At 50.2% G+C, this 20,437-nt stretch overlaps 2 protein-coding genes and 1 long non-coding RNA gene across 6 annotated transcripts in view; 2 read left to right on the top strand and 1 right to left on the bottom strand.

Annotated features, from left to right (window-relative positions):
* The window catches only part of MTFR1L (mitochondrial fission regulator 1 like), a 44,116-nt gene extending 42,025 nt beyond the window's left edge, over positions 1-2,091 (top strand). The window contains exon 7 of the mRNA XM_060622043.3: positions 1,853-2,091. Coding sequence (XP_060478026.1) covers positions 1,853-1,934 — 82 coding nt within the window. The 3' untranslated portion in view covers positions 1,935-2,091. The remainder of the gene's footprint in view (positions 1-1,852) is intronic.
* On the bottom strand, positions 2,072-11,195 carry PAQR7 (progestin and adipoQ receptor family member 7). Of its 4 annotated transcripts, XM_078452177.2 has the most exons (3): positions 8,487-11,072; positions 7,500-7,596; positions 2,072-3,140 (listed from the first exon to the last, which is right to left on the bottom strand). In XM_078452177.2, exon 3 carries the CDS (start codon positions 3,117-3,119, stop codon positions 2,073-2,075), a length of 1,047 nt encoding a protein of 348 aa, XP_078308303.2. In that variant the 5' UTR covers positions 3,120-3,140; positions 7,500-7,596; positions 8,487-11,072; the 3' UTR covers position 2,072. The 4 variants fall into 4 exon arrangements, with proteins under 4 accessions (XP_078308303.2, XP_078308304.2, XP_078308302.2 ...); XM_078452178.2 differs by lacking the exons at positions 7,500-7,596; positions 8,487-11,072 and adding an exon at positions 11,105-11,195; XM_078452176.2 differs by lacking the exons at positions 7,500-7,596; positions 8,487-11,072 and adding an exon at positions 7,163-7,327 and having other exon boundaries at positions 2,072-3,505.
* Positions 7,428-8,132, top strand: LOC144617285 (uncharacterized). The gene is made up of 2 exons (XR_013557673.1): positions 7,428-7,517; positions 7,608-8,132. It is a non-coding gene; the product is annotated as an uncharacterized LOC144617285 (long non-coding RNA).
* Positions 11,196-20,437: the final 9,242 nt, after the last annotated feature.

The following is a 20,437-nucleotide window of genomic DNA, read 5'->3' as shown; positions in this document are numbered from 1 at the left end:
TGAATTACTCTTGAAAGTGAAAAAAAGATCTAAGCGTAACTATGAGACCACATGGGAGAGGATTTAGAAAATGGGAAGAAAAATGAAAGCTACAAGTTTGCAGTCCCAGGCCCATCAGCTCCCAGTCCTGCCTTCACAGCTCATGTGTGACCTTGGATTTTAAAGAGGATCAAGTGAGGTAACATTTGTGAAACTACTTTGCAAATTCTGAAAGCCCCTCAGAAATGCAGAAGTGCTGGCACCCCACTCTTCCATTCCATCCCTAATCACGTGTCCCATAGATGTTCTTTATATATGTATATATATAAATTATATACATATATACATATTATATGTATATAATTATATATAAATATATATATAAATCATATACAAAAAATTATATAAATTTATATATATTATATATAAATTATATATATAAATTATATACATATAAAAAATATATAACCATATAATAAATATATAAATATATAAATTATATGCATATAATATATATAATATATACATATTATATGTATATAATTATGTGTATAAATTATATATATATACATATTATATATTATATTATGTATACATATATATGTATATATATAATATATAATAGGATATAATATATATAATAGGATATCCTATTATATATCCACTATGTGTGTGTGTGTGTGTGTGTGTGTGTGTGTGTGTACATATCGGGAGAATGATATTTCTTATTCATTTGGGCTTTTTTAAATTATCTGTACTTCCTAATTTGCCTTCACTGTACATATAAAATCCTCCTTGATGGAAGGAAAGACCAAAAAATGAAGTCCTTGTCAAATTATAAAGTGGGATTATGTTCCTTTATCTTCTCAAACATATTTAGTAATAAAACTGCGCTCCCTTCCTTGCCAAAAAGAAAAAGTTCATACATATAGTGTATAGGGCCCCCAACCCCATCCCCAGGCAAAGATAAAACAGGAACTGCCTTCCTCCTCCCTGTTCTGATCCCTGGGGGCCCCAGCTTCCCCTGGAAAGCCCCCTCGACACAGTGAGCAGGTCCATGGGGGTTCCTGGGAGAGGAGACAAAAAGCCAAGAGACTGGTGTTACCACAGTTACTTTACTGCATCAGAGTTCAGACCACCCCTAAGTCCAGCCCCACTGAACTCCTCCTTCCGTACAAAGGAAGGCCTTTGTATAGGTTTTTCCTCTACCAGGAATGCACTTCTCCATTCACCCTTTCCAACCCAAGACCTTGAGGGTCACAGGCAGCACTTATTCCCCTCCTCAGTGCTTCCCCTGACAGGTCATTCTGATGTGAAAGCTTTTATCATCCTGCATTGATCCACAGGCCAGCTGGTGACCTGCCTCTGAGCAGAGGCCCAGGAAACACTGAAAGCATAACTGAACCATGATCAAGGAAACCAGGAGACAGGCTGGGAACAGGATATGCAGGACATCAAGGCCGGAACTAGAAAGGCTGGGGGCTCACTGGGTGGGGAGATGACTGAAGAGGTATGGGGCACTGATGGGATCCATTTCCACTTGACACCATCTTCTATCTTTGGGGACTTCCTGGAACTCTAAAGCTCCAGGCTGGAGGTCAAGGAATGGTAAGAGTAGGCTATACACATTAGGAGCCTCCCCCTTTCCTATCCACCAATGACATCTGGGTAGAGGGGGTTTGCTGAGCCCTCTTCTGCCTCTCAGATCAGAGCAGACTCTGGCCTGAATTCCACTGTCACGTCCTCTCAGATCATCTGGAAGCTCCAAACCAAGGTCCTGGGCCCAGCTGACCCCCAATCCTCATCCCTAGTGAGAGGCAATGGGGGAGGCAGGCCAAGGCGGCCCACATGTTTCTCTCTTTTCCTCTCCCAGGGCAGGCCCAAGCGGTGAACCCCAGCAGCTCGCGGCCAATCCCCAAATCCAAGGACTGGCCATCACCACCCCTGGCAGCTGAGGCATACGCAGAAAGTCACCGAACGCCAGACACAAACAACGTTACCAGGCCTTGTTCCCATCTGGAGCCAAGCCCGGACCCCTGGGCCCCCCCTACACCTCCCTCCCTCCCAGCTGCCCCGCCCCCCGCCCCTGCCATTCACTGGGCCTTCCGGTTGAGTCTGTGCCGTACCAGCTGGCTCAGGAGGAACGCGGTCAGGACGCTGCTGGCCACGGTGAGCAGAAAGAGGCCAGAGAAGTTGTGGGGCCAGCGGGTATGCAGAGGCTCATAGATGGGCCGCCGGGCCTCGTAGTCCAGTGCCACGGCCTCCAGCTGGGCCAGCGTGCACAGCACCAGGAAGACATGGAAGAGCTGGTGGCCCTGCCCAAAGACGTGGCAGCTGCCAGGAAACCAGCGCTCAGGCATGAAGGTGGAGAAGAAAGCGGCGGCCAGCAGGAAGAAGACCACCTGGCACTTGTGGTAGAGAAGAGCCGGGTCGTCTGAGGTAGGGTCGGGGGACACCAGGATGCGATGCACCACGGGGCTGATGTCCAGCACGTAGGCCAGCGCTGAGGGCACCTCCTGGCAAGTGCGGCCCAGCAGGCCAGGCTTCTGGATGTACTTGTTGTAGCAGGAGCCAATGCAAGAAAGCCAGGCGAGAAAGGCGGCCGCGGGCAGGAAGACGGCCTGCACCCGGGCGTGCCAGGCAGGCTCGATGGCGTAGTAGAAGTGTGCCAGGGCGCTGCCGAACTGGTACACGGCCACGCCCACGTAGTCCAGGAAGAAGAAACTGTAGTGCCAGAACTCGGACTTGGCCTGCAGGAGGTGAGCCAAGGCGCTGAAGGAGAGGTAGGTGAAGGACGCGAGAAGGAGGATGAAGAGGGGCAGCGCGTGCGGGTCTCCCCAGATGCCCACAGTCCCCACGAAGACGGCCAGCCGCAGCAGCAGCACGACGGCTGCCAGCAGGTGGGTCCACACGTTCACGGCCTCGTTGTGCTGCTGGAACAGCGTGCAGAAGTAGAAGTGCCAGGTCTGATGCAGCGGCCGGTAGCCCACGTAGACGTATGGCTTCCAGAAGAGCGGTGGCACTTCGGCGCGGTCCACTGTGAACACGGGCCCCGGCCGCCTGGACGGCCGAGGCTCCTGGTGGGCCTGCCGCAAACTGGGCAGGAGGTGGCTGAGCTTCTGGGCCACCATCGTGGCCATGACCGTGGGCCAGGCAGGGAGCTGGGAGAGAGGCCAGAGCAAAGTCAGGGGACTGGTGTCCTCGACCCTTGATGGCACCACCAGCAGCAGCTGGGAGGCTCGGAAGCCCAGTCCTTAGTCTGTCCTTCCTGCCCCCTTGTCCCCACACTGAGTTTCAGAAGAGAGGAGTCGTCCTAAGGGAGAGCTAGCTCAGCGAGGACCCCGTGACTGTACTCCCCGATGTATCCCATGTGCCTCGAACAGCGCCTGGCATGTAGTAGATGTTCAGTAAACTTCCGAGGAATAATTAAGGAGGCTCACAACCTCAGCCATTTCCATCCCAGTCCAGGTTCCACACAGCAGCCCCTGCTGTTTCCTCCTGTGTTCAAGCCGCCATCTGTGTTCATCTGGTGGTGACAATGACCTTGCTGACAGACCCGCTGCCTCTACCTTTAGCCCCTTCTGAGTGACCAGGGTCTCCCACTCACCCTCCATCACCCTACATGATCTGGCCCCTGCTACCTTTTTCCAGCCTTATCGCTCAACCGCAGTGCCCTTCACATCCAGCCATAGCCTCACCACACCCCTGGGCCTGCTGTTTCCCACATGTCCTCAGGTTGACACAAGCTGTTCCCTCTGCCTGAGACATTTTCCTCATCTTGCCTACATGGCAAACTCCTAATTATCCCTCAAAACCCGTTTCTTCTGTAATACTTTCCCCGGCCCCCCGAACCTCTGATGATGACCTCTCTACTTGAGTGCCTACCATAAGATACCCATCCTTTCACTAGTATAACGTTCCCCATGGGCATTAAACTTGCTGACGTGAGCTCACTAAGGGTAGGCAGTTTGTGTCATTATTTTGTGAACCGCTGGTGCTTAGCAGGCGGCTGGCACTCAGTACTTGTTAAATCAAAGAACATAACAGCATCCCGGTAACATTTCATACCCTTTAAGTCTCCAACTCAAAAAGCCACTTTTGTTCCTGAAAGTCCCTGGTAACAACTGGTCTATAAAACAGCCCTTCCCCTCAGCCACAACTCCCCTCAGAAGATCCCTCCTCCAGCCTTTCCACTCCCACCCATGCTTGTTAATTCCAAAGAAGTCAAATCTAACCCCTCAGCCTGCGTTCGAGACCCTGCTCCTACCCTCATTTCCCACCTAACCCAAACAGCACACCCTGTGCCAACTTCCTTTCCCTCACTGAAATGCTTTTGGGCCAGTTCAAACTGCCACCTCCAGGGGACCTCCTTACTGCCCCCCTCCCACTTCCCCTGTATAGGTTATACAACATAGCATATAAAACATATTCATTCATTCATCCATTTGTGCATTTAGCGAACACTGAGCCCCCTCCTCTGCCTCCGATCCTGTGCTCGGTCCAGGGGAGGGCAGAGAGGAAAAAGATTTAATCCCTACCCCTGGGAACTTCACAGTATGGTGGAGTTACCGAGATGAAAACAAATCATAGCAAATGCTTATACAGTACTTGCTATGTGCAAGACACTGTCTCAAGCACTTTATGTACAATTGACTCATTTATGCTTCTTAACCCCCTGTGAGTAGGTGCTTTCATTATTCCCATTTTTCAGATAAGGAACTGAGGCATGGAGAAGTTAAGGACCCTGCACCCCCCCCCCCCCCCACCTAGGTAGGATCTGAACTCAGCTTGCAATCTTAACCACTGAACTGCCCTTTGCAAGACACGGTGGGAAGTGCTATTCATCATTCCCTAATTATATACCCTATATACAGTTTGGCCCGGAACCAGTTGCTTAACTCAGGCTTATCAGTATTCACTATGGCATTCATTAAATCAAAATATCTATTGAAAAACTAGCACCTGCCAGACGACTCCCACCCCTCGAATTCTCTCTAACAAGTTTATTAGGCTCAGCATCCTGGTTTTCTGTCCATCTTTCTTTTCTTTTCTTTTCTTTCTTTCTTTCTTTCTTTCTTTCTTTCTTTCTGTCTTTCTTTCCTTTTTCACTTACTTATTTTGAGAGAGAGAGAGCAGGGGAGGAGCAAGAGAGAGAGGGAGAGAGAGAATCCCAAGCAGGCTCCAGCCTGATATGAGGCTCGGTCCCACGACCGTGAGACCACAACCCGAGCCAAAATCAAGAGTTGGACGCTCAACTGACTAAGCCACCCAGGCGCCCTGTCCATCTTTCATCAGATATTTATTGCAACTACCTGTGCACCAGTCACTGTTACAGGCAAGGAGATCCAGGGCAGGATAAAGCACTCACGTTTCTGCCACCAGCAGCACCATGATCACCCCCAAAAGCCCCCTGATAATTTATACACAGTCCAAGTAAATGCAGGGAGCTTGCCATGCAAAGGCAGCAAGACAAGCCCGCAGCCCATCAAGCCTCCTCACCCTAGCCTGAAGCTACCCCCGCATTACACTTCTCAAGTCAGCTCTGGTCTCTGGCCTCTCCTGGTCCAATGAGGAGGCAGGAGTTAAATTAGTTACTACAATACTGCACAAAGGGAGTACAGGACGCCTCCACTTCCTATTCCCCAGACAGCCTTGCCAGCCACTTCCGTCCAGACCACGAGAACCCCCTGGCCTGCTGTGCTAGTGGCGGAACCAGCAGTGGAGGTCCTCTCCTCCCCAAGAGCCTGGGCTTCAGCCTTCACCCCTGTCTACAACTTTGGCTTCCCAACTCGGAACCTTGGGGAGCCAGAAAAGGCCTCTGAAAGCATCTCATGCAGCACCCTTGTTTTACACTGAGGAAACAAGAGCCCAGAGACAGAAGGGCCTTCCCCAGCGTTGCCCAATCCAGCAAGGTTTCCATTCCACCCCAAGGGAGAAGACCAGGGAATGATAATGTGCGATGGTGGCCTAGTTCCTGGGTCCCTGTGATCCATTAAATACAGTCCAAGGCTCCATATCCCACCCTTAGAACTTCCCAAGGCATAACAGCCTATTAACGTCTCTGAGAAGTCCTACAGCAAAGAAGCCAGCTTCCCTCTGTTGAACCTACATGTGTCAAGCCTACCTGACCAAGGATTCTTTTCCTAGTAATAATTATATTACAAAGCCAGCTGAACTGGGGGCACCTGGGTGGCTCAGGGCATGATCTCACAGCTTGTGAGTTCGAGCCCCGCATTGGGCTCTGTGCTGACAACTCAGCCTGGAGCCTGCTTCAGATTCTGTGTCTCCCTCTCTCTCTCTCTGCCCCTCCCCTGCTCACATTCTCTCTCTCTCTCAAAAATAAATAAACATTTGAAAAAAACAAAACAAAACAAAACTAGCTGAAATGTAGTAAGTGTTTACTATGTGCTCAGTCTTTATAACCTTGTTACAATTAATTCTCATAACTAGCCTTTTGAGGTAGGTATTATTACGCCCATTTTGCTGCTGAAGACAGTGGAATTCAGAGAGGTTAGAAGCTCCTTCCCCAAGGGAGGAACATGCACAGAGAAACAGAGAGAGAGAGACAGAGACAGAGAAGCCAGAATTTGGACCCGGCTCTCTGACTGCCAAGTACAGGCACTCTTAGCCACTCTGCTGCTGCCCTGCCTCCTGTCACACCAATCTCCATCATACTTTGGAAAAGAATGGTCTAAAGCAGGTAGCCAAGGCCTTTCCCATAAATTATTTCCTTAGTTTTCCAGCAACTGACACACATCTAGAGACCTCAGCCTCCCCACATTACCAAGCCACCCACTGGCTCTACACCAACGAAGCCCTATCTCACAGCTCCCTCCTCAGGTGGCAATTGGTCACTCAGGGCCCTCCTCCTCCACCAGACACAGTGGGCCCTAAGCACAGACCCCAGAGGCTACATCCTGGGATAAAGAGATCCTGTTCCCTACTTCCTTTAGACTTCACCCAGCAGCCTCATTCCATCTGAACAGGTCTGTTTTCAGAATTCGTTCCCATCTCCTGACTCCAGGGGAAAGGAGCAGGTGCAGGGGTCCAGTAAGAGCTGGAAGGATGAGGGGAGGGATCCAGAGGCCACCCTCAGAGAATCCTGAGTCATCTGCCCACCAGGCTGCCAGGACCTGCCTGCTTCAGGGCCCCCCTTCCTGGCCCCCCTCCAAAGCTAGGTTACCTAGGGAATTTTCTCGAGCCTGGGGGCCGAGGGATTCTGCTGTGGGACTGGGCAAATTCTCCAGATGCCAGGCACCTGTGGTACTTCCACAGGTGAGGGTCACTAAGGGCGGGGCTTCCAGGGACTGGAGGTTGTCTTGTGTGATGTCACCAGAGGGTGGGGCTAAAGACAACCTCCACCTCTCCCTTCCCCCACCCAACACCATTCCCACATTGGTCAAATCCAGGCTAACCACTGCCCTCCTAGCCAGGCCACGGCTGCACAAGGAAGCTCAGCATTAGCCTCCACAGGAAACATCTGGGGAAACGCAGTGGCTGGCTACCAAGTTGTGACTTACCCAAGATCACACGGCAAGGCAGGCAAAGCTGGGCTGAGACCGGGTGACCAGGGCCTGGTTGATGGGTGTCAGGAAAACTTGACTGGCTTCTGTCCCCCTACTCCCCAGGAATCATAATGGAAAGAAGTTAGGACTAAAGGAGAAAGCAGACACTATGAAGGCTCATGAAGGAGATGGACTTCAGATTCAGACAAACCAGGTTTGACGCCTGCTTCTGTAACATGCTAGCTGTGTGATCTAAGACAAGCGACTCACCTTCTCTGATCCTTAGTCCCTCATGGGAATTACAGTATCATCTACGGCACAGACTGCTTATAAGGATTAACTTTATTCAGACAAATTTTCAGCACAGTTTAGCAACTTGATAAATGATGGCTACTATTACTAATTATTATTAATAGTAGTCGTATTTGAAATACCCCAGCCTGAAAGATTCGCTTGATGTCCTCTAAAAACCTGTCCTCTTTTGGCCATCAAGAGCTGGTTCCACTGGACTTGGGGGCTTCAGTTAACCTTGTCCCTTGAAATATTTACTTTTCTATGAGGATGCATGTAAGGACCAGGGAAATTTGGCTGGAGTTGGAACTTCTGGAAACACTGACCTTAGTTAATGATTAAATTCTCTCCAGCATAGACCATTGAGAGTAACCCCTGTGGATTCACAGAGCCCTGAAGATTTGCACTTGGGCACAGACGCAAGAGAGGTGGCTGGGAAATGAAACTGCCAGGGAGAGGGTTGCCACTCTGGCTGCCCCATCCCCCAGTGGGAGGGTGAAGGGGGTAGACCATGCTAGCAGGTGATCCAGAAGGCATGAAGTCTGGCCAGAGCGTGTCCTGCAGGTTTGGGAAGCTTCCAGGTTGGCCAAGCCCCAGAACAGAGATCTCCAGGGCTCATGTGGGAGCTCCTGTCAATCTGAGGAGCTCTGTCCTCCTCTGCCCTCCCACCTCCCATTCTCCTTTTCCTAAACACAAGGTCCATCTCCTCACCTAGCTTCTCAACCAAGTCTTGCCTGGTCTCTACCTGACACACACGGTCAAAAAGTCCCGTAAGTACCTGTGAGCAAAACAGAAGACCGGGTTGTCGGGATGGGGTAGTAAATGGGCTTTGAAGTGGGAGAGCCCCGGGTTATACCCATCCCGTAGATTTTAGTGCACATGGCAGGCAAAATGCGACAGGGCTGGGGCACATGTTGAATGAAGCAGACAGGCTCACCCACACAAACGAAATGCCTACGGGCCTAGGAAAATCCAGCCCCAAGAGAAGCCACCGAGGTGGTGACCACGCAGAATTGGAGAGAGCTGACGTCCCAAGGGAGGGTATGTACCACTCCCGGCAGACTACTTCAAGTGAAGCCATGTTCCCATTTTTATGTGAGGATGGGATTTCAAGTCTGAAACTTAACAGCTCTGTGACTTTGGTAAGTCCCTTAACCTGTCTGAGCCTATTTCCTCATTGATAATCAAAGGATAATAATAGCTACCCCTTGGGCTCTTGTGAAAGCAAAACAAAGTTACTGATGCAAGATGTTAGTTCTGGCACAGCATGGCGCCGCTGTTTTTGCTGTTTGTTGGATTCTAGTCCCGGCTCAGCCGCTTAATCCCTGTGTGACCTTGGACAACAAGTCCATTCCCCTTTTGGCCCTGTTTCTCCAGATGTCAAAGGAGAGAGTGAATTTATCAGTAACGTCAAAGGTCCCTTCAGGCCCTGAGACATTCCAATATTTGTTTTAGGCCCACTATGTGCCAGGTGCTAGAGTGTCAGCAGTGAACAAAGCAATTAAAACACTTCCCTTATACAACTAATAGCCCAGCTAATCAACAGCTAAGGGTAAGAACTAAGGGTATTAATACCCTGCCTTCTTGGAGCTTAATAGCCTAACGAAAAAAAAACCCACCTAATATGAGTATTTGGTTATAATTAACTTTGTCTCTTGCCTCCATCTTGGCACGTAAAATATTCATTGTTGCTTCTCTGGGCCTTCGTTGTTCAGCACACTCCCTCAAGACAACTTTATCTCGCCATAGAAGACAAAGTCTAACCTCGCAAAAAATAATAGTAAGGCAGGCCTGGCTGGCTCAGTAGATAGAACACAAACTCTTGATCTCAGGATCATGAGTTCAAGCTGCACATTGGGTGTGGAGCCCACTGAAAAATGCATACATACTTACATACACACATAAGATAGTAAGGCCAGATCTGCGTTAACACAGGAGTTGTTAGAGGGATCTCTAATGTTCCTTGAGGGATCCTGACAAGGACAATACCACATACAAGCCCAAAATATCAATAAGGTGAGGCACTAACATCAGTAATTTACAGCGGCTTGCTGTTTACAAGGAACTTTCACCCGCATTTCGCTTCTGCCTCAAAGCAACTCTGAGCCTCCGTGTAAGCTGGCATCACAGCCCAGGAGGCAGGATGGCAGAGGGCACATCATCTGACTCCGAAACCAGTGCTCTTGCCCTTTATCCTTTGTGGTCAACCTCCAGTCACTCAGGGGGTGGCCATACATTACACAAGCAAAGTTTTCATCCCCGGCTGGCCTCCTGATCTCCTCCCAGCAACTGGGTGACCTCCTTCAATGCAAACCAATTCCCAGACTCGGCAGAATGTGTTTAAACAAAAAGTCCTTCTATTTCTTCCAAAACCAAACGGACATCATTTTTGCTTTTTGTAACCGCACTTTGGGCCTCCATTTGTGATCGGGATAGAATAAATAACTCAGAGGAATTCTTCTGTGGAACTCGGACTCACAAATGCTCTGGGGACAAGGTAGAACTCTAAGAGGAAGGCAGGCCCAGAGAGGTTGGGTGAGCTGGCTACAGTCGCCCAGCACAAGGGATGGAAAAAGGACCCAACTTTCATCACTGGCCAGCAAGGGCCCCTCTGGTTAGGGAAACTGAGGCTGGAGAGGGACAGCCTTTCACCACGAGCCTCAGAGGTGGCACAAGACTCTGGTTGTGAGGCTGAGATCCTCTTCCATAGGAGCTAAACAGAAGGTCTTGGGCCATCCATCCGGGTGCAGCCAGGCTCCGGGAATCCGTCAAACCCTCAAACTCACCAGCGGTGGCCTGACCAGGGCCCCCTACTCAGGCCAGGCCGGAATGGGCTGCCCCAGGGAAACCTCTGGGGGGGGGGGGTCCTCCAAGCCTGCAGGCTTGAAGCAAGTGCTATGGGTGGTGTGGGGCTCCCTCCCCTTTCCTCATTGGGTGGGGAAACCTCCATGTTTTCCTGACACCAAGGCAGGCTTCTCCATCCCAACCGGCCCAGGCGTCCCCAAAGGGGGACCCCCTCACATCACCCAGTTCTAGGTACTCATGCACCTTCTGCTCCTGGGGTCTCCCTGGATCCGCCTCCCCCCCAGCCCCGCCGCAGGCGGAGCAGCGAGCCGCCGGCCTCTCCTCCTCCCGGCCACCGTGGCCACCACGGCCGGCCCAGGCCGGCCCTCCGCCCTGCCCACTCCCTCAGAGGTGCCCCCTTCCAGCTGGTCCCCAGCATCCTCCCACTCTTGCCCGGGGGTGCTCCGACTCCAGCCTCTCTCCCCGCCCGCGTGCGCGCCGCTCCCCGGGAGCACGCCCTGCGCCCCGCCGCCGGCTCCCGGTACCTGCGGCGGAGCGGAGCGGAGCGGCGAGGCTGGTCGGCTCGGACCATGGCCCTCGGCGTCCCGGCGCCCCGCCGACTGATAAAGGGGCGGCGGGTGGGCCGGCCCGGAGGCGGGCGGGGGGCGGGGCGCGGGGCGGTGCTTCCCTACCCGCCGCGCCCACGTGTTGCGCCCAGCGGCAGGGGGGGGCTCCGCACCCCCGCGACCGTGCAGTCCTGGGAGTTCCTCTGGCGATCGTGGGGCAGAAAGACGCGGAGACGGAGGCCCGGACAGCAGAAGTGGTTGCCCAAGTCCCCGGCTGGGCGGTGGCGCTGCGGAGCCCGCTGAGCGGGTCCCACTTCCGCGGTCTTGAACCACCAGCTCCCGAGCCCGGGTAGCTGACTTGCGGGCGCCGGGCAAGTCGGAGCAGGAGCGCGGATAATTCCAGCGAAAGCCCGCCGCCCAGCCCCGAAGCCAGCAGGAGCCGCACACGCCACCGCTCACTGGGCTGTTTCTGGTCGAGATGGGCCTGGCCCACGTCTTCGTGTCTCTGCCTGGGGAGCTCCACCCCGCCTCTGCACCCCTGTCTCATTTAAGTTCCCACCTTAGCTCTCTCCGTGGGCGGTTTCCCCTGGTCGGCCAGCCCAAGGCCTGGTGTTAAAACACCCACTTTCTACTCCCTAGTGTAATATCTCCCCCCAGAAGTGGGAGCACCCACAGGGTGAGGGATCCCTGCGTACACGAGGCCCTCAGCGTATCGTCCCTCCCCCGCACTAGACCAGCAGAGTGGGAGACACCCCCACCGCGTCTGGGGTGCACACAGCCTGAGGGATACAGAGCAGAAAGGGGACAGTCTAAAAGGGGACACTGCTCTGCCCTCAGGGAGTTTTGAGTCCATTCAGAGAGACTGTGCAGGGGGCTGGGCGAGGGGACAGGATCCACATCCTAGTGCTACCCTTAACTCACCATGTGACCTTGGGCAAGTCTCCTTGTTCTCAGCCTCCAGTTTACTACTTATAAAATGGAAACAGGAATACCTGACAGGTTGTTAGGAGAATTAATAAAACAACGGGTATGAAGGTTCATTGTCAACCGCAGTGAATACTAGACGAATGTATATTTCCTTATTATATTATAACAAAACGTATATAATCATAATGTAACAGGAGGCAACAGGTCTTTACTTCAACAGATTTAGACAAACCCAAACCCTATGATTTAGTGAAATCCCTATTACTCATGTGGAGAGACAAAATAGCATAAAAGATCCCATCATTTAGAACAGGTAGGGAATAGGAAACAGACAAGTAAGGACATTATGGAAATTATATGCTAAGGTTCATTTATTTATTTTGAGGGGGGAGGAGCAGAGAGAGAGAGAGAGAGAGAGAACCCAGGCAGGATCCACACTGTCAGCGCAGAGCCCCATGCGAGGCTCAAATTCACGGAACCGTGAGATTATGTCCTCAGCCTAAGTCAGACACTTAAACGACTAAGCCACCCAGGCACCCTGGAAATCATGTTCTATATGATGGAATATATTCTATCATAGTGAATAAAAACTGAAAACTTGGAAGGTAACTTAGACTCAGCTTCCAGTTTGGAAACACCTGCTCTGTACTCAACATGTTTTTAAAGCTACAGTTTATTAAGCTCTTGCCCTGAGCTGAGAGCCGTGTGCTAAACAGTTGCCATAACTACCTCCTTTGGTCCAGACAACCCTATTAACACATTTGACAAACTGGGAAACTGAAGATCAGAAAGGGTACATGGGACTGTTATATTATCTCATTTAGTCCCATGCATTCCTACAAAATTGAGTGAGATGACCCCCCATTCTATGGATAGAAAAACCGAGGCCCAGAGGACAGAAATGATGTATTCCAGGTCACATAGCTCCCGATATACTTAGGTTCTGAGAAATGGATCTGGAGATGTGCTTGGGGAGAAAAGTCACTTGCCTGTGATACTTGGCTATGGATATTTGAGAGCTGAATGCTAAAAATAATTTTAAAAAGGAACAGCGATCAGTTACGGAGCACTTGCCGTGTGCCAGGCCCAATGCAAAGCCCCCCTTACATGCACTATAAGCCCATGAGGATGTAGTTTCATTATCTCATTCTGTGGATGAGGAAACTGGTTCCAGAGATGCTACTTGCCCAAGGCCACCCAGTTGGCTAGAGGCAGGCCTGGATCCCAGCCTAGCTCTTATCTGGTACACAGTGCTGGCAACAAGATGTGACGCTGTGGGGCCAGGACAATTCCTCCCCTACCCTGCTGTCCCCGCCCCCCCCATTCCTTTTCCAGACCAGGCAGGGTGAGAGCAGCTCCAGGGCAGCCAAGGGCACCTCCCTTCGCTGCCCTCCCCCAGTCCAGCTGCCTGGGTGAGGCCCAATGCCTTCCTTGCTCCCAGACCCCAAAGCCCTGTAATCCTTTGCATCCACACTCTAGGACAGGGTGGGTGGAGAACCTATCCAGTAACCTATGCATCATCCAGCTGCCTTCCCAGGCATCAGGTCGGGTCATTAGAGGACCAGGGTGTCCAGGGGATCAGATTCCTGGGTAGGCCTAAAGAGTCAAAGGGCCTCAGAAGTCAGGCGCTGAGCCAGGAGACCACCGGGAAGGGCTTCAGCGCATCCAAAGTAAGAGAAAGGATGTGTGGCCTGAACTGTCCTGAACACATTCTTATCTTTTCCCCCAAACAAGGGCATCTGCTCATTGGGGGCAGCAAAGCAGTGACACACAGGAGTGTATCCTGCCTGGGTTCACACCTTAGCTCTGCCCCTCCCCCCAGGCAAGTTATGTAACCTCTCTGGGTATCTAGTTCATTCATTCTCAAACAGGTCAATACCCTCCATATAGGGTTGGTATGAGGAGTAAATGAAATAATCCATGAAAAGTACTCACACTGACTGGCAGAGACTGCTTGCTCAACAAATGCCAACTATTACTCTATTTCAGTTCTTTATTCCCTCCCTTTGCCAATGAGGAAAAGGAAAGGCTTGTTATAAGCGCCCCCTCCCCAATGTTTAGGTGGTTTGTTACACAGCATGGTTGAAATAATTCCTGACTCATACACATAGCGAGGCCAGGATTCAAACCCAGAGGGTCTGACCCAAGACCACAGTTTCAACTGTGCATGGTGCAGTGGGGGCACAGCGCCGGGGGGTACTGATTGCCTACAGAAATTCTCTGCCTAAAGTCCACTTGGAGAGAGTCTTACAGGATGAGGAAGAGTTCACCAAGTCATGAGGAGGGAAAGGACTTTCTAGACAGGGGGAACAGCATATGCAAAGGTGCAGAGGTATGAATGGCAGGGTGAGTTTCAGAAATGAGCCATCATGTGCTGGGGATGGGGCACAGAGGACCGGCAGGCAACAGATGGCATTCGAAAGGCAGGGAGGGGCTGGAAAGAAGAGAGCCTTGCCAAGGTGGAGGGCTTTATCCTGAAGGCAGTGTGGAGACTGGAGTCCAAGATTAGAGAGAGGGTTTTCTTTGGGTGGGATGGGGTGAGGGGGTTTCAAGGACACCAGAGAGGTCAGGGGTGTCCCCTGGGACTCCATGGCCGGGTGTCTGACTCTTGCCCACGAGCCCCAAAGGGGACGGGCTGCCAGGAGAAGCAGAGCGGAGGCCAGTGGTAGAGGGAACTAACTGCATTTCCACGGAAGCAGGACACAGGTATGTGCTGCCCCCAGGCCTGAACTGCGCCACAGGAGAGAGGTGGCCTTAGATCCAGCCCCAGAGTCTCCCGTAGGGGCCATGAGGTCTCAGCAGAAACTGGCTGGAGGTGTCCCGGGGTGTCCTGCAATTGTGAGAGCCATCGTAAACAGCCAGCCCTCCTCAAGGGATCCGCAGATGAGCCCCCATGGTGACTGTCCCCAGCAAGGCAAACACAAGAGTGGCCCGGGCCACACCGTCACGGCTCACCACAGATTTCAGCTTCGGCAAGAGTGGGCAGTCCCATGCCCGCTGACTTCAGCCCCACTCCAGCGGGCATGCCTCTACTCTCCAGCCTCTTGGCTCTCCTGGAAGCCTTAGCTCAGCCTGCCGGTTTAGGTGCAGACTAGAAATGCAGGCTGTTAACACCCCGAGAGCAGCACTCATGGAAGCTGTTGGAGAAAGCTCCAGCCTCCTGCTCAGAAGAAGACAACTCTGGGAGGCATTCTGTCTGCGCCAGGCTTTCTGGAGCCCGGGATCCAGACCGACCGAAAGCAGCAACCTAGAAGATACCCCCCACCCTCCTTTGTGCTTTGCCTGCTTCCTCCTCTCTGTCTCCCTACTCCCTCCCTTTCTGTTTTCTGGGGTCACCTCCCAAACAAACTACTTGTGTCTAAGTCTCTGTCTCAGGCTCTGCTTTGGGGGAAGACGAGACCAGGGCTTCCAGGACCACCCTTTCCCCCCACCAAATAAAAGCTTGAAACACCTGCCGAGTCTGGAGAGCTCAGGACAAATACAGGGTAAGGCAGCACTTTCCTGAACCTGTAATCTCACTGCCCCTTCCACGTGCCCTCCCGGGCAGCCCTGAACAGGTCAGAACCTCAGCGAGCAGCCGGGGCGAAAATGAGGGCTCAAAGGGCAGAAATACAGAAGCTAACCATGCACTTCTCTCCTACTCCAGACTCCAGGTTGCCAACACATTCCTACCTCCTGACCTTTCCACTTGATACTCCCTCTGCCTGGAACTCACTTTGCCCCAGATAGGACCGGCATGAGTTCTGGGGCCCTCTACAAAATGAAAATGCAAGTCTTTGTTCAAAAATTAAGAATGTCAATATAGTAAGAACAGAACGTGAAACCAAGCATAGGGACCCTCCTGACCACGAAGTCCTGTGCGACTGCGTGGGTCACATGGCCCGGAAGCTGGTCCTGGCTCCAAACAGCTGAACTTCTGTCTGCTGCCCCACTGCCTTCAGGTGTCTGTTGAAATGTCACCTTATCTGATGGAGCACCTGGTTGGCTCAGTCGGTAGAGCATGTGACTCTTGATCTCAGGAGCCCCACATTGGGTGTAGAGACTACTTAAAAAATAAAATCTTTTAAAAATATAAATAAATAAATAGGGAGGCCTGGGTGGCTCAGTTGGTTGAGCGTCCAGCTTCACTCGGGTCATGATCTCACTGCTCATGAGTTCAAGCCCCTCATCCGGCTCTGTGTTGATGGTGCAAAGCCTGCTTGGGATTCTCTCTCCTTCTCTCTCTGCCCCTCCTCCACTCGCTCGCTCACTCTCAAAATAAAAAAAATTAAACATTAATATTTAGAACCTGCTGTTCCTCCTCACATGCATTTTGTTTTTAATGTTTACTTATTTACTTTGAGAGAGACAGAGAGCGGGGGAGGGGCAGAGAGAGAGAGAGAATCTTAAGCAGACTGTGTGCTGACAGCACAGAACCCAATTCAGGGCTTGATCGATCATGAGATCAAGACCTGAGCCAAAATGAAGAATCACAGGCTTACCGACTGAGCCCCCCGGGCACCCCTCCTCACGTGCATTTTGAACTTAACAGATCACTTAACCAAAAGTAAGTTCGATCACCAGTGGTCATTATGGGAGACTTTCAATCTCCCCAAACTTACGTTTCTCGAAACTGGATTGGACAGTCACGGCTCTAAAATTGTCAAAACGGGTGCCTCGGTGGCTCAGTTGGCTACTTGGGATTCTCTCCCTCTCTCTCTGTCCTCCCCCACTCACTCTCTCTCTCTCTCAAAATAAATAGATATTTTAAAAAATTAAAATTAAAATTGTCAAAACAGCATGGGATGCCTATTTTGATAGGTATTTTGAAGCTTCCAAACATTATCAGCGGTCTAAAATTGCCTCTCTGCAAAATACAATTTCTAGACTGAGGCAAAGAAAGAATAAAAAGGCTCCTCTTCTCTCCCGTCTTCTCTGCCTCAGGACATGCTTGGGGTCCCGCCCCACTGCTGGTGCCACATCCCCCTATTCCCTGTGCACCAGCCCCCTCTCCTCTGCACTGACCCTCCCCCCATCCTTTCACTGAACTTCCCTCTCCCCCCCCCCCCCAACCTCTCCCTGCGTCCTTCCCTCCTGAACCTATTAAAACCGGCCCCGTTTAAAGTTAGGGCTTCTGAGGTTCCAAATAACCCCCTAGTTTTTTTTATGTTCCCCAGACAAAGGCCAGATTGCAAGCCATAGTTAAAAGAGTTTCCTAAAGTGACAGAGGATATCCACAGCTTTGCTGAAGAATTAACAGGTATTCAAACTCACCAACCTGGTTTCTTTTTTTTTTTTTAAGATTTTATTTTTTAAGTAATCTCTACATCCAACATGGGGCTTGAATTCACAACCTGGAGATCATGAGTCGCATGCTCTACTGACTGAGCCAGCCAGGCGCTCACCAGCCTGGTTTCTAATCAGATTTATATCCATATGCTTTTCAGTGAGGACCAGGCCAAACATTGGATAAAATGAGCCTGATGCCAGAAAACTCCCCGGAAATGTCCGTGAAATATTTACAGTGGCTTTTCCTCAGCCCACTGATCAGAACAAAGTTCACAAAATTCGGGCTTGCACACAAAAACCTTATGACCCTGTTTGCAACTGCTACCGCTGACTCCAAATGGTCTTTAAAGAAAATCCTGATCTTCCTTTAGATGTTGGATCTGCCTGAGGAGAATTTCACTCCGTGTTTATTAGTGGGTTAAACCAGGACATTTCTCTTTTAGTTAAAAGGACCAGGAGGGAACAGGAAACTATGTCCACTCCAGATTTAAGCTGGCAAACCAGCTCACTTATACCCTAGATGAGTCACCTAAAAGAAAGACCACTAAAATTTGGGGCACCTGGATGGCTCAGTCAGTTGAGCGTCCAACTTCGGCTCAGGTCGTGATCTCCTGGTCTGTGAATTCAAGCCCCATGTTGGGCTCTGTGCTGACAGCTCAGAGCCTGGAGCCTGCTTCAGATTCTGTGTCTCTCTCTCTCTCTCTCTCTCCCCCCCCCCCCCCACTCTCACTCTCTCCTTCTCTCAAAAATAAATAAACATTAAAAGCAAGACCACTAAAATTGTTAATTTTCAACTCCAGCAAATCAAGTCCCCTCAACAAAACCAAACTCCCCCCCCCCTCCCCCATTTCTGCTATTATTGCAAAGGGTCAGGACCCTGGAGAAACGATTCTTACAACGCAAGCGCTCCAGGCTCCTTCGGCCCCCTAGCCACCTTTCCTGTGTCGTCCTAATTGGTAGGTGCTCTTCCCAGTCCCTCCTCTTTATCAGCTCGGAGAAACCACTCTCCAGATTGGGAGTGAATCTCTCTGTGTCCTCAGACCTACGCGCTCTCGGTGCTCACCCCCCTGCTATAAGGCATCTGCCTTGGAGTGCTAATACAGCCCAAGTAGAGGGTCTCTAATAAACCTCTGAACCTATTCCCTTTTGTTTAGGCCCTTTGAGAGATACGCACCCTTTTCTCCTTAGTTCTCCTTAGTTCCTCCTCCCCTGTCCATTTATTGGGCTGAGGAAAATAGAAGAGGAGGCTAGAAGGGGAAACCCTGAGACAAACGTCTTAAACACCATACCTCACAACCTGGTTGAAAAACTTTTTTTAAGGTAAACTCTACCCCCAACATGGGACTCAAACTCACAGCTCCAAGATTAAGAGTTGTATACTCCACCGACTAAGCCAGCCAGGTGGCCCTTGCTGAAAGAAATCTTAAAAGGTATAAATATGTGGAGAGACAGTCTACGTTCATGGACTGAAAGACTCAATATTGTTATGACAGCAATTCTCTCCAAATTGACATATATATTCAATCCGTATCAAGCTCCCAGCAGACATTTTTTGTAGAAATCGACAAGCTGTTCCTAATATGTATATGACAATGCAAAGGACCCAAATTAGTCAAAACAATTCTGAAAAAGGAGAACAAAGTAGAGGACTTCCTGATTTCAAAATAGACTATCAAGCTACTCAAGTAAAACACTACGTTGCTGGCATATGAATAGACCTAGATCAATGGAACAGAACGAGAGTCCAGAAATAAACCCTTACATTTACGATAAGCTAACTAAAAAAAAGATAAGTCAGCCTGGGAGAAAAGATTTGCAAACATCATGTATCTACTAGATATATCTACTAGAATATATACAGAACTCAAACTCAGTAAAAAGATAAATAATTCAATTAAAAAATGGGGCAAAGGATCTGAACTGACATTTCACCCAAGAGGATGCCCAAGGGCCATCAAGCACAGGCCAAGGTGCTCAGGATCCTTGGTCATTGTAGGAATGTGAAACAAAACCACACCTAGGAAGCTACCCACAAGAACTGAAAACATGCATCCACACAGAGAGTTCTACATGAATGTTCGTAGAAGCGTTATTCATCATAAGCCCCCAACAATGGGAACGACCCTAACATATACCAATGATAAACAGACAAATATACAATGTGGCATGCCCGTACAATAGAATATTCTTTGGCCATAAAAAAAAAAAAAAAAAAAAAAAAAGAAGTAAGATGCATGCTAAAAATGGACGAACCTCGCAAACATTACGCTCTGTGAAAGCAGCCAGGTGCAAAAACCATAATGCGTGATTCTATTTCCACAAGATGTCCAGAAGAGGGGAATCTCTAAGGCAGAAGGTAGGTTAGCAGTTGCCAGGGGTGGGGGTGGGAACAGACACGAGAGATCTCCTTCAGATGATGGAATGTTCTCAAATTAGACTGTGGTGATGGTTACATTACTCTGTAAACTTCCCAAAAATCTGGAATTGTACACATACGAGAGGTAAAGCTTATAGTATGTTAGAATATGTCTCAAAAAAGCTGTTCAGAATGACATTGCCATCAACATCTTTAAACTAAAGATTTAAATTTTTATATTTTCTCATTGTGCGGAGGAGATCATTTTTCGGACGTGCTGCCTGATTTCAGACCCATTGCCTGACTGGCCCCCTATGGCCCACCTGAGCTAATTGCTTGGGATACATTTAATTTTCCCACTTGGAACGAGAGACCTCAAATCCTTTTTCACACGGACTGGCAAAGTCTGTAAGGGCCCTCGGAAAAGGGAGGCATTTCACAGCTGGAAGAAATAGAGGCCCAGAGAAAGAAAGGGTCAAGGCCACACGGGCATTCGGCAGGGGCCCCATCAGGGCCTGGCACAGACTGGGTTCACCAGACAAACCCCAGGGGAAGCAGTCATTGAATGAGCTAGACTTAGTGTGGCACAGGCAACCCCTCAATTCTTTTTTTTTTTTTTTTTTTTGTAATGTTTATCTATTTTAAGAGAGAGAGAATCCCAAGCAGGCTATGTGCTATCAGTACAGAACCCTACTCAGGGCTCGATCTCACAAACCGTGAGATCACAACCTGAGGTGAAATTAAGAGTTGGATATTTAACT

This window comes from Panthera onca, chromosome C1, assembly GCF_046562875.1.
Source record: "Panthera onca isolate mPanOnc1 chromosome C1, mPanOnc1 haplotype 2, whole genome shotgun sequence".
Taxonomy (NCBI): domain Eukaryota; kingdom Metazoa; phylum Chordata; class Mammalia; order Carnivora; family Felidae; genus Panthera; species Panthera onca.
This window is presented reverse-complemented; position numbering and strand designations above follow the sequence as displayed.

Bases quoted from the DNA above. Each gene is read 5' to 3' on its own strand.
- PAQR7 (XM_078452178.2), bottom strand. From the start codon at position 3,119: ATGGCCACGATGGTGGCCCAGAAGCTCAGCCACCTCCTGCCCAGTTTG.